The sequence below is a fragment of the Sminthopsis crassicaudata genome, chromosome 1 (assembly GCF_048593235.1).
Source record: "Sminthopsis crassicaudata isolate SCR6 chromosome 1, ASM4859323v1, whole genome shotgun sequence".
Classification (NCBI taxonomy): Eukaryota; Metazoa; Chordata; class Mammalia; order Dasyuromorphia; family Dasyuridae; genus Sminthopsis; species Sminthopsis crassicaudata.
The window spans coordinates 58049235-58063823 of NC_133617.1; the positions used below are offsets into that span (position 1 = coordinate 58049235).

Consider the following 14589-nt stretch of genomic DNA (forward strand, 5'->3'; position numbering starts at 1 on the left):
TAAGGATTGAGGGTACAAAGAAAAAACAAAACCAAAAAGTCTCCCCAAAACACTGGGCTCTTAAAGAACTTTCTAATGGAGAAGATAACATATAAATAATTACATATTTATAAGAAGTGTGAGTGTGGGTGTGGATGTGTGTTATACATGTATTTACACAGAGAAGATGGAAAGTCATCTGAAACAACTGGGAGGTTGAGGGAAAACGGAGTAAGGAATAAACGAAGAAAGGCTTTCTGCAGAAAAGGTAAGATTTGAACTGAGTGTTGAAGGAAGCCAGGAAAGCTAAGTAATACAGGTGAGGAGGGAAAACAGTTCTAGCATGAAAGGCAGCCAGTACAAGAAACAGCAAGCAGACCTATGTCATTGAACTACAGTGTGTGGAGAAGGAGTTAATTATGAGAAGGCTAGAAAAGGAGGAAGGGTCCAGAAGAATTTTTTTTTTTTCCTCCCTGAGGCTGGGGCTAAGTGACTTGCCCAGGGTCACACAGCTAAGAAGTGTTAAGTATCTGAGACCACATTTGAACTCGGGTCCTCCTGAATTCAGGGCTGGTGCTCTTTCACTGCGCCACCTAGCTGCCCCCAGAAGAATTTTAAATGTCAAGAGGACTTCATGTTTGATTTTGGAGATAATAGGAAGAAAGAAGAGTTCACATAGAGGGGAGATATAGTTAAGATTTGTGCTTGAGGAAAATGATTTTGGCAAGTTGAGTAGAGGGGCAAGATTACAGTGGAAGGAGACAACAGGCAAAGAGGGCAATCAGACGGTTATTGAAATGATTCAGGTGAGAGGTGATGAGGGTTTTATTATGACTGGATTCTGTGAATGAAGCTATATGGACATACAGTATTGAGAAAGTAGAAAAGACAAGATCTGGCCACTGGCTTGGACTACTTGAAGTGAGTAAGAATGAGTAATTAAAGATGATAGCAGTAAGTCTGTGATTAGAAGGATAATTCACTCTCAACTGTAACAAAAGAAGAGAACTTCTGAGAAAAGATTATACATTCTATTTTGGATATGTTAAGTGTGAGGTGTTTATGGGATATCTAGTCTAATCATTTTTATATTTTATAACTGCAGTCCAGAAATCCAAATTCTATTTTCAAATTCCAAATTCCTAAACAGGTTTGTCCCTAAAGTCTTTCATTTTTTGTCCTGGATTCATAATTCTATACACAGTGAACCTAGTCATGATAATTGATTTCCAGAAAAATATTTAAGAGATAAAAATAATGAACTCTGGGTTATGAATGGAATGAATGTAAATAAAGGATAGAAAACAATGTATTTTTCATCCAAATAATTACAAGATCCCATCAATTTTAGTTCTCAAACATCATCTAAATCTGTTCCATCTTCTATCTTCATGGCTATCACTTTTAGATCATTTCCAGAAAAAGTTCTTACACATACATTTGTCATGGGATTCATCTATTAAATTTTTTTCAATAGCTTCCTATTATTGCTTGGCTAGTAAAGTTCAAATACTTCTTTTCCATGTTATTTTATTTTCCCAGCCTTCTTTTTCATTCATTCTATATGTGGTTACATTCATACAAGTTGTTCCATGTGACTAAATGCCTTCTTTCTGCCTACTGAAATTCCTATCCATTCTTAGCATTTATGAAAGCTCAACTCACTCAAATGCTGCTCTGACCTATATATATATATTTTTTTTTCCCCTTATATGTCACTTCATTTCATAACTCTAATATATTTATGTAATAGTGTGCATTATAGTTAACTTTGTTGATGTTTTATAATTTTAATATTATCATGAAAACATGTGTCTTAAATAAACTTTTTATCTCTTCAGCACACCTAGCAGTGTATCCCACATAGGAAGCATTTAACACATTTTTTGTATTGTAATTAAAACTCTTATTGCAAGGGAACAAATGCAACCTTAAAGCCATTAGTGAGATTTTATTTTATGACTTAAGTAAAAACAATGGATATACTCATATATTCATGTTTATTTAAAAGGAATAGATTTTTAAAAAATGTTAAAATGTCACTGAATATCAAGAAGTTATACCTATCTGTGAAAAACCACTGATATAGTCAAAAAGAAATAAGATAGAAGATATTTAAATGAAATTAAAGGGAAAAGAAACAGAAGCAATAGTATAGTGGAAATAAATTATAGAAAGAATGCCCATAAGAAAGAATGCAAGGAAGAGTTCATAAGTGGATGATAGAGTTGACAGACAATAGAAGAGATTGGAGAATGTCTCTTGTTGAATTTAGCTAAGTAGCAGAGAATCTTAATGTTGATTCAGTGTTGATTTAATTAATATTAATTTCATTCTTCAGAAGATGGCAGAGGAAACAATGAGGGAAAGTGATGTTTTGATCTTGATTCTGATCAATAAAAAGGAACAGGAAGCATAAGTAGAAAAGATAGAAAATTTAGGAAAACATAACCATACCACCTTAAGAATTTATGAAAATTAGGAAAAGGAATGATGAGCATACACATACAGCTGATATGTGTAGAGAAAACAGATGTTCAAGATTTTAAAGAAAGAACAGACATGATTCTATGGACAAGATTCTACAAGAGAAGTCAACCCAATAGGTATGGAAGAACCCTTGTGAATTAAATTAAGGAAAGGAAAAAAAATTATTCCAACGAAGGGAGAAAAAAAGGAAATGGCCTAAAACACCAATTTTGATACATAGAAATTAAATGGATCAACTTACTTTAAAAAACAAAAATAAAAACACTTATATAGAAGATAAAACCAAAGGAAAGTAATTGAGGATAAATGCAAAAATTTTTTTTTCTACTTCCCCCCCCCAGAACATGACTAATGTGGAATTTTGTTTTGCATTATTTAATATTTGTAATGGGTTTTGCATTTCTTGCCTTCTCAGTGGACAGAAGGGAGAGAATTTGAAACTGAAAATAAAATGAAACTAAAAAATAAAGACAATCTTTGCTTTCAAGAAGCATACAATCTAATGAGGAGGATGAGAAGAAGCAAACAAATATATAAAAACAAGCTATATTCAAGATAAACAGGAAAAAATCAAGAGGCTTAATTAATTAGAAGAACAGGAAAAGATTTCTTAAAGAAGATGAAATTTTAGTTATAACTTGAAGAAAGTCAGAGAGCAGGAAAGAGTCTGAAGAAAAGCAGGAAATTCAGTGTCACTGGCCTAAAGGTAATGTGAGTGGAGGGGTAATGGGGAGTAAGGTATAAGAATATTAGAAGGGCTGGAGTTTGTTGTTGTCATACCATAGCATCACCTTCCTGATGTTATAGTCCTTTCTGAAAATCAAGGACGAACAAAAAAGAAGACTGAAAAAGACTGAAAAGGAAAAAAAAAAAGATTATGAAAGATTCTAAGAGTCAAAGAGAAGATTCTGTATTTGATCGTGAAGGGAGACATTAGAATTAACTTGAATAAGGGGGTGAGTAGGTGGGCCTGTATTTTAAGAAAATCATTTTGGCAGCTAAATTGAGGATGGATGACAGTAAGGAGAGATTGGAAGTGGGCAGATCTGACAGAAAGCTCCTGCAAAAGTGCAAGGGTAAAGTGATAAAGGCCTACACCAGGGTGTGGAAGGAAATATTGGAGAAGACAGTGTAATGGAGAGATGTTGTAGAAGTAAAAGGGACAGATCTAGTAATAGATTAGATGCAGAGGGGGAAATAGATTGAGGAGTCAAGAATGAACAAGCAAGTTAGTGGGGAACTGGCAATGCACAGGGAGAAAGATAACAGGTTTGGATAATACCATTAACTTTTAGCACCTCTCTTTCCTTGTCACCTTTTCTTTGATTTGGACATTTCTCCTTGGTAATTCCTCAATATCTCTCAGCCCACCATGAGTTTGTATTTGTATCTTCAGGTGCCTAGATATCACCAAGATATCTGATGAACAGCCCAACCTCAACATGGCTAAAGCTGAACTTAAGATCTTTTCCCAAAATCTGGCCTGCATCCAAACTTCTTAGTTTCTGTTGATGTCATCACTATCCTTCTAGTTACTTTATCTCAAAATATTATGCTCATCTTTGACTCTTCTCTCCCCTTATTCAATCTTGACATCTAGTCACTTGGCAAGTCCTGTCAATGCTACCTCCAAAATATCTTTCATTTTCACCCTCCTCCCCCAGTTCTAGCCCCTTTGCTTACTAATTTATTTCAGTTTCCTATCACCTCTATTATTCTAACTCCCTAATAGTAATTGCTCCCTTCCCTAATCCATCCTAAACACTCATGCTAAAATATGTATCATTCTGGCCATGTCACTCCCTTGCTCAAAAAATCTTCAATAGTTCCTTCAAATTACTTATCCTGGCACTTAAGGCCCCAATGTAGTCCTGACTTTAATTTTTCAAATCTTACTTCTTCACTGTACTTCTCCTTTCATATTCTGGCTAACCTGGACCACTGGTTGTTCCTTCATCTCAAAACATACACACAGACAACTACCCCCACCCCATGCTGCACATATTCCCTTCACATCTCTTACTTATTGAAATTTTTTTCCTCAAAAACTTAACTCAGGTGTCAACATCTTTATAAGGGCCGTAATCTGTCTTTTTCTCTGTAATTTTCTCTGTAATCTGTAATTTTTTCTCTATTTGAAATAAGATTTTTCCACACAAATTTTCCTTTTCTGTGTTATTTATCCCAATATTAATTTTCTGCCCCTTTAGAAAGCTGTTCCACCTAAAAAAATAATATTTTTTAAAGAAAAAGATGAGGGGGGGAATCAGCAAAAACAAAACAAAACACCTTGAAAAATGTCTGAATTTATATGCAATATCAAGGAGTGGAGATGGCATTTTCTCAATCAGATATTCTTAAAGAGTATCTCTCAGTGGAATTCTTTGTTCCTATTACAATTTGCCTTTGACTTATTTCTGTACCCCATCTGGGACATGTTTATCTCTTTTTCTTCAGCACCAAATACAGGGCATTGTGCATAAAAGAAGCTTAATCTATGTTTGCAGAATTGAACACAGCTAACATTTTTTAACTTTAAAGAGGGAGGTAGAAGTAGGAGAGAAGCGAACTAAATGTAGAACAGTGTTCTTAACCTAGGATCCATAAATTTGGTTTTAAAAAAATATTTTAATAGTTGTTTTTTTATTATGATTGGTGTTCTTTGTAAGCCTATATTCTTTATTTTATTTTATTCATTTAAACATATTACTCTGGGAAAGGATTCAGGGGCTTCACCATACTGCCTGTCACAGGGGTCCACAAAAAAGGGTCAATAATCCCTACTATAAAGACCACAGACAATTTCATACCAACTCACTATGGTTAAGAGCAATATTTCATGGTTAACCCCCCCCCAAACCTAATATCTATTAAATTGTCTTTATGAAGGTTAATATTTCTAAAATTACATACAACAGGTAAAATTACAAATTAATATCTGCTGTCTAAACATTCACCATGAAACTAGTTTAAATATTAATTACAGCAATGTTCTGAACAAACTGTTTTTGTTTGTACTCTGTCTAAAGAGCAGATTGTTGAAATATAAATTGTTTTAGTTTCATATTTCCCATATGGTACAAGATGGAGTCAATAATTTCATTCTCTTGCATCCCTGCCATGCACCCAGAGACAGTAAACAGTTAACTTGTTCAAACCTGGCCATGATCAGCTGATTGAACCAAGCTTTCCACAGTGACCCCTTCCTGTTTTTTGTTGAAAATTGCACAGTTAAACTGCAACAAGCTTCAAGCAAACCTCAAAACAAGTCAACTTCTCCTTTCAAGGAATAGAAAACAAATTTAAAAACCAAACCAAACCAAAAACTTTTCTTATCTTACATATCTTTTCAGTCCTCAAGGGAATCCTTTAAACAAAGCATCAAATGCTCCAAATTTATGACTATTTTGTTGCCAAGTTAAAAATTAACTTGGTCTACAATTGAAAGGCAATAAATACTTATTGGCTTTGGTGGGACTGCACAGCTGAGTTTGAAAAATAATGAAACTTTTTTTTTTTTTTAAACAAGCTGCCCAGAACTAATACATGCAGATGAACACTGTCCCTCAAAGCAATCATCTTGGGAGGCTATTCACTTATTTCAACAATGATGTCCTAACTCAAAACATGTTTGGAATTGCCTTCTAAGCCTGTTTACAAAGCAAATAAGAAAATCCACGTCATCGTTATGCCTAATATGAGACTCAAAGTGTCACAATTCAAATAATCTGATTTATTTATCAGTTGTTTGGAAAGCTGCTTCCAAAAATCAAACCTGTCCCCAAAAATAAAGTTTGTTTTTTTACCTCCAAGGGCACTGAAAAGACTGTACTTCAAGTTATACAAACAATTCCAAAAGAGGAAAAAAGAAGATTTTGAGCAATGGCAACAAAACTGTCTACAGCCTGTAGTCTTCAAGATGACTACTTTGATGGCTACATATTCATTTAGACATATAAGCATATTTAAAAAAAAAAGAATCATAAAATGTAGCACCTTGTATATTTCATATCACAAATGCAATGTTGTAGCAGTTTCTAAAAACTAGTCAAGCCACAGACAGCTAGGCTGTTCTACCAAAGCTATGTAAGCTGTGAAAATCTGTCCTTAAAATAGTCATAAGCTCTCTATGCTACTTAAATTCAACAGCTAATGACCCAACATTCTATCTCATTTTTCCTACATACCATACTCCAAAGATTTTTTAAATGAAGATTAGTTGCTTTATCTGAGAAATGTGATTAACTTATCATAAAGAGTTCATTTAAATTATGTTTCTCAAATATGTTGTATAGAGGCAAATCTCAATAGCAAATGGCATAGAGCAACATTTATACTGATTGTATAGAAAGAAAAACACTAAGGATTGTTGTTGTTACTCATCTATAACTGATTCTGTGACCCTGTTTGGGGTTTTCCTGGCAAAGATATTGAAGTGGTTTGCCATTTCCTTCTCCAGTTCATCTTACAGATAAGAAACTGAGGCGAACATGATTAAGTGACTTGCCTAGGGTCATTCAGTTAGTAAGTGTCTGAGGCTGGATTTGAACTCAAGTCTTCTTCATTCTAGGTCACCTAACTGCCCTGTCTAAGGATTAAACTACTGCTATGCACAAAAGGTGCTTCAAAAACTTGTTTCTATTATTTCCAGAAAGTGTTATTTTTTTTTTAAACAAGAATTACAAATGTTTCATAACTCTGAAACCCCAAAAGGTCTGAAAGTTTGAAATCCAAAATAATATAAGATGTACAGAAAAATCACAGGATTAAAAGGAAAAAAAAATATGTACCTCTAATACAGGGCCAGCACCCAGAATCGTCCTTTCTACTCCACTCGCGTACCCTTTCTGACTTAATGCAGTCAGACAGTGAATTAAAAAGTTTGTACTTTGTGTTTTCCCAGACCCACTTTCACCTGAAATAACTATGCATTGGTTGATATGTTTCTTGAGCATGGTATAATAAGCCACATCAGCAATGGCAAAGATATGGGGCTCCAACTTTCCAAGTTGCTGATTCTCATACATCTTGACATATTTAGGGTTGTAAATGGGTAGGAATTTAAAGGGGTTAATTGCAACAAGGATACTCCCTGCATAAGTATATATTTTCTGTTGTAAAAAACGATTCTTCAAATTCTTCAACAGATTTGTTTCTGTTAAATTAGGAAGATTACAAAGATCATCAAAGTCTTCCTGTTGCCAGGGAAGAAAGCCCCTTTCAACCAAACTTCGAGCTTCCTTTGCTTTAGAGATCAGCTGAATGTTTACATATTTTATGGTCCCATCTGTGTTTCTCTCTTGCAAAAGAAAATAATATCCATCCTTTTGAGGATGCTCATCTTGGGCCCTCCGAGGCCAGAGTAATACTCGGTGCACAGGTGAATCATTTGCATCAAGTACCCATTCTTCACCTCCTGTTTCTTTTACTTCCACAAGAACATAACACTTGGTAACATCTAAGTTTAAGTTTGTTATCACATCCTTGATGACATCCGAAGTGGTGGTATCTTTAGTGGCTGTTACTCTGCAGAAAGCCGCACTTTCTGTAGTCAGCTGAGGGTAAATATGGAGATGGTAGGCTGCTTTCTCCTGGCAAACAGCACCGCCAGCGTCTTTTAAACTCATTCTGCCCAAAGCCGGACTCCGGCATGCCTCCCTGGCTCCGTGTGCAGTATTGTGTTTCTAAAAAGATTTCAAAAGTTACAACTTAAAAAGAGCAGGATGCATGTAGAACACAGCAATTTTTAACTTATTCAAATTCCCAAATCACTAAAATTAACCTGAGTTCACTACAAAGTCTATTTCAAAAACCAAGGCACTGGGCATAAGACCAAAGATAAGAAACCTCTCAGAACAGTCCCAGTTTCTATAAGGCTAAATTCACCACAGCATCTTCAATTAATGACATAGCAGATTCACCATGCAGACTTAATTTTGAACGTTCGTTCATAAAGAGATAAATGGAGGAAGCAAACTAGGCCTCAAGTCATAAGTCTACGATGCAAATCTTGGTCCTGCCTCTGTGCTTTGGTTTCTGAAATGGAGGGAATGTTCTTACACAAATCACATGCTTTCATATGAAAAGTTTTTCAATCCCACTTCACCTCCTGTCACTCAATGAAACCTGACGCCTTCCTCATGACACAGCTTCCCCAGCCACTCTCTCCAGGACCAATTACACTTTGACTCATATATTGTTAGCCTCCCACCTCATCAAGCCCACTGTGCTGGCATTCTCCTCCCCCCCAACTTTCAGATTCCCCTCTTATACCATCTTTCAGCAACAAATTCTTTAAGATTTATCAATCCATATTTATCAACCTATCCAAATGCTGGCAGACAATATATATTAATCCCTCCCAGGACATCCCCTTCCTTTCTCTAAGAATTTAGTGCCTGATGTCTCTCTGTCTTTGTCTCTCCCTCCGTGATATCAGAGAACTATGACAAATTCTTTTAAACACTCTTACTTCTTAGTCCCTCAATTTACTTATTTCCCAAGATATATTCTTCTATTTTACTTCAGATATGATCAAATTCTTCATTTTGCTATTATTCTCAACTACTTCCATGTTCAGGAACTCTGAAATCCTGCTTTTTTTTTTTAAATAGCTTTTTATTTTCAAAATACATGCAAAGATAGTTTTCAGTATTCATCCTTGCAAAATCTTGTGTTCCAAATTTTTCTCCCACCCCTACTCCCTTTACCAGACAACAAGTAAACCAATATAAGTTAAACATGCGCAGTTCTTCTGTACATATTTATCATACTGCACCAAAAAAATCAGATCAAAAAAGGAAAAAAAATGAGAAAAAAAACAAAGCAAATAACAAAGGTGAAAATACTATGCTGTGATCCATAGTCAGTTCCCAGTCCTCTATTTGAATGTATATAGCTCTCTCTATCACAAATCTACTGTAATTAATCTGAATCACCTCATTGTTGAAAAGAGCCAAGTCCATCACAGTTGATGATCACAGAATCTTCTTGTTTGTACAATGTTCTCTTGGTTCTACTCACTTCACTTAGCATCAGTTCATGCAAATCTCTCCAGGCGTTTCTGAAACTATTCTGCTAATTGTTTCTTATAGAACAATAATATTCCATTACATTCATAAAGAATGACTTATTCAGCCATTCACCAACCAATGGGCATCCACTCAGTTTCCACTTCCTTGCCATTACAAAAAGGGCTGTTACATTTTTTGCACATATGGGTCCTTTTCCCTTTTTTATAATTTCTTTGGGATACAGGCCCAGTAGAGATACTGCTAGATCAAGGGGGATACAGTTTGATAGCTCTTTGGACATAGTTCCAAATTGCTCTCCAGAATGATTGGATAGGTTCACAACTCCACCAACAATGTATTAGTATCCCAGTTTTCCACCTCCTTTCCAACATTTATCATTGTCTTGAAATACTTTTGTTTAATTAGTCCACCATTCCCTCTAGAACTCCAACCCTGGCTTTTTGACTTCAGCATAATCTGCAATCCCTCCATCTCTCAGTTTTCCCAGGTATTCACTCCATTCACTGGCTATATTCTTCTCGAAAAGCCAGTTCAACTCTACTCTTGTTTCTTTTCCTCTTATCATATTGCTGATTTTGCCCTGTAAAGCTTACTATCTGCTGCCTTTTACTTCTGGTTCTCATTGAATGCAGCTAAGGTGATTAAGAAAACATGCTAAGTCCACCACAAATTTATTATATAATCTCAACTGGGTTTTCACTGTGGCAAGGCAATCTTTTTACATCTTCCTAACTTCACTATCCCACTCACCACAGTGACCTTTCTAAAACCTTTTGATTACCCTTATTCTTTTGAGTGAGTCTTGCCCGACATTTCACTGAAAAAACCGAAGCCATTCACCAACAGATCCTTCTTCTCTCCCTCCTCCTCCTCTCATACCTATCATTACTCATTACTATCTCCTCTTAACATTCTTGTCTCTGGCTACTAAAGTATTCCCAAAGTGCAAGTCTGACTATGTAACTTTCCCTATTATTCAATAAACTCTGCTGAATTCCTATAATCTCTAGAATCAAACATAAAATTCTCTATTTGTTTTATAAACCTGCATAAGCTGGCTCCTTGTTTTCATAGTCTTTTATCTTATGCTATGTTCTCTAAAGTCTAGTGATATGGGCCTCCTTGCTTCTCCTTCACAAGATACTCTGTCTTTGAGTATTGTCATCCATGTGTGGAACTCTCCTTCCCTATATCCATCTCCTTATCTTCTTTAGCTCTCAACTAAATCCTACCTACTTCAAAAGACATTTTCTGGTCCTCCTTAGTTTTGGGGTTTTTCCTCTGAGATTATCTCTAATTTATCCTATCCATATCTATCTATCTATATCTTATTTATAAAGAAATGTTGGTATAATCTCTTCCAACTGGACTATAAATTCCCTGAGGGGAATGCCTTCCCCCCCCCCCCCTTTTAATTGTATCTTTAGCACTTAGCACAGTGCCTAAACTCAGAAAGAACTTAGAAGGACATTGTTCCTGGAGTCAGGAAGATCTAAGTTCAAATCAACTTCAGACATTTAGGAACTGTGACCCAGGCAAAAAACTTAACCTTTCAGACTCAGTTTTCTCATGTACAAAATGAGGATAATAATATAATAGCACCTATTTCCCAGAATGTTATGACAATAAAACAATATTTGTAAAGCATTTTGCAAACCTTCAAGAACTATATAAATGATAGCTTTCATTAATTAAATGCTTGTTGACCAACTTAAGGAGCAGAAAACTGTTTTCTAAATAGTGCTAATGAACTGTAAAAAGGTAAGCTATTATTTTTATGTTACAGGGTAATTCTTCCAGTGATGGTTATGTCCTTAAACAATATTATCTCAAAAGAATCAAAATTATTCAAAGGAAAATAGAAAGATGCATGGGAGATGTATGTGGGTATATACTGACAACAGTGATGTACATTCAAGAAGGGGAAAAGATATAACTAAGGACATGTAGGAAAAGACGATGGGGCAAGTATACAATAAGAATGAAACACAACATATACATAGTTCAAGGGTTACAAGGCAATCTAGAGGTCTTAAAAGTCTCTGAAGGCCTCTGGCCTGCCTGGTAGTAGATATCCTATGAAGGATAAATATAAGGACACAGGTGACAATAATGCAGGATGTGAAGAAATAGAAGGGTTGATTTACTATAGAGGAAGGTGTACCCCCAAAGAGACTACTGATCCATCAAAGTATCAAAATATCCATAATAACATACACACACAAAAGAGGTAACATTGATAGAAATTAAAAATTTTTCTTAAAAAAGCAAGAAAACTTTCTCCCTAAATCTTAATAAATGAGAGGCGGTCTGGAATAGTGGACCAGCCTAAGCTTACACACACTTACATACATACATACACACACACACACACACACACACACACACACACACACACACACACAGACACTCACTCTCTCTCTGTCTCTCTCTCTCTGTCTCTGTCTCTCTGTTCCAGGCAAATAACTCAATCTTTCAGTGCTCCAGACAATTCTCTAGGACTACATATGTATGGAGCTCCCTGCACTGTACATTCATGAAAAAAAAACTCAGACTGTGATATTAAAAAAACAAAAACTTCTCCAATTGATAAATGGTCAAGGGATATGAACAGACAATTCTCAGATGATGAAATTGAAACTACTTCCACTCATATGAAAGAGTGTTCCAAATCACTACTGATCAGAGAAATGCAAATTAAGACAACTCTGAGATACCACTACACACCTGTCAGATTGGCTAAGATGACAGGAACAAATAATGATGAATGTTGGAGGGGATGTGGGAAAACTGGGACACTGATACATTGTTGGTGGAGTTGTGAAAGAATCCAGCCATTCTGGAGAGCAATTTGGAACTATGCCCAAGAAGTTATCAAACTGTGCATACCCTTTGACCCAGCATTGCTGTTATTGGGATTATATCCCAAAGAAATACTAAAGAGTGGAAAGGAACCTGTATGTGCCAAAATGTTTGTGGCAGCTCTTTTTGTTGTAACTAGAAACTGGAAGTTGAATGGATGCCCATCAATTGGAGAATGGTTGGGTAAATTGTGGTATATGAAGGTTATGGAATATTATTGCTCTGTAAGAAATGACCAGCAGGAGGAAAACAGAGAGGCTTGGAGAGACTTACATCAACTGATGCTGAGTGAAAAGAACAGAACCAGAAGATCGCTGTACACTTCAATGCTGTATGAAGAGGTATTCTGATGGAAGTGGAAATCTTCAACATAAAGAAGATCCAACTCATTTCCAGGTGATCAATGATGGACAGAAATAACTACACCCAGAGAAGGAACACTGGGAAGTGAATGTAAATTGTTAGCACTACTGTCTATCTACCCAGGTTACTTATACCTTCGGAATCTAATGCTTAATGTGCAACAAGAAAATGGTATTTACACACATATATTGTATCTAGGTTATATTGTAACACATGTAAAATGTATGGGATTACCTGTCATGGGGGGGGGGGGGAGGGAGGGGATAATTTGGAAAAATGAATAAAAAAAATTCACTGTTTTCTTCAAAAACAACAACAACAACAACAACAACCCCCCCAACTTCACACTGCTTATAGCATCAAGCCATTAAAAAACACCCATCCACAATAACTTTTTGAAACAAGTATGGCAAATATTATTATTTGAATTCTACAGATGACAAAACTGAGAGTTGGAGAGGTTTTATATGATTTGCTCATAGTCCAAAGCTGACAAAATTAAGACATAAGATTTAAACTTTAAGTCTCCAAGCCTTGTATCTTTTCACCATCCTCCTAATTCATGTCCTAAGAACACTTTTAATAGTCACACTGCAGTACACCCACTATTAAAATGCTATAGGTGGGAAAAACACAATTGGTAATAAAATATACTGACTCATACAATTACAGTATGTAAGACAGATGATAAAACTTTTACAAAGAACATGATAAAATGCTTCAAAACAACACTAAATATATCTAAATCTGCTGACTCAGAAAGCACTTTAGGATGCTGCAGTGCCTCAGGGTCACTATTAAGAACTTCAATTATCACTGTGTTGGCACAACTTAAAAGCCTCATTTAACAGAGATTTCCTGTGAATATGAGGTTGGATATAGATTTGCCCAGGGATTCCTTGTAGCCTTTTGTCAAACTAAGCATGACGAAATCTAATTCCTTCTATTTTTTATACTTAATTTTATAAGACTATCCATATTCCAATTCCAAAGACAGCACATTGTTTACCGATACTAAGTGTCATTTCCCAGAAAATCACCTAAATCTAGTTACACAAATTAAAAAGATATTATAGAGATTATTTACCCTTGCATCTGTTCTCCCCTTCTAAGTACTTGCTTCAGTAAAATTTAATTCCTGTCAGAACTCTCCACATAAGTAATAAAAGTCATTCAGTCAACAAAAATTTGCTAGATTACTATGAATAAGGCACCAAATGAGGCTGTATGTGTGGGGACAGAATAAGAGGAAACACAAAGATGATAAGACAGAGGCCCTGCCTGACCTTAGGGATTTTACATTTTAACCGGGAAAGTAAGATATGGACACAAATAGCTTTAATGCAAGGCAGAATGGAAGTGCCTGAGGAGAGGTAGAAAAGGACATAAGGAAAGGGAAAGATGATTTTTGTTTAGGGGCACTTGAAAGATCTTATTGAGAAAAGGAATTTAAGGTGGAGAGAACAATATAGCAAGAGTATAGAAATAGTTTTATGAAAGCTATTAAAAATAATTATTTAACAGCTGGGAAAAGTAGCAAGAAGATTGAAGCAACAGAGTAATGCCCATATGGTAAGAGTGAGCTGCTAAGAAATTTAGCCTTCACTCTGCAGATAAAAGGGAACCATTAAAGGTATTTGAGTAATGGCATGATTAGATTCATGCTTTAAGAAGATTCTTCTGGTATTGGTGTGCAAAAAGAGCTAGGAAGATATAAAAATAGTGTAGACTAATAGAATCATATGTATATATAAACAGAATCATAGGACTACAGAAGCAGGGTTTGAGAGTCTTTTATAGGCTACCTAGACCAATGCCTCCAGTTTAGCAATAATAACAGCAAACATTCATACAGTGCTTA

The 14589-nt window shown here is 35.5% G+C and overlaps 1 protein-coding gene across 12 annotated transcripts in view; it reads right to left on the reverse strand.

The window, feature by feature from the left end:
• The window catches only part of MYO9B (myosin IXB), a 120592-nt gene that overhangs the window by 77716 nt on the left and 28287 nt on the right, over positions 1-14589 (reverse strand). For all 12 annotated transcript variants that reach the window (XM_074305710.1, XM_074305719.1, XM_074305694.1 and 9 more), the window contains exon 2: positions 7260-8153. In XM_074305710.1, the coding sequence (XP_074161811.1) occupies positions 7260-8096 (837 nt within the window). In that variant the 5' untranslated portion in view covers positions 8097-8153. The remainder of the gene's footprint in view (positions 1-7259; positions 8154-14589) is intronic.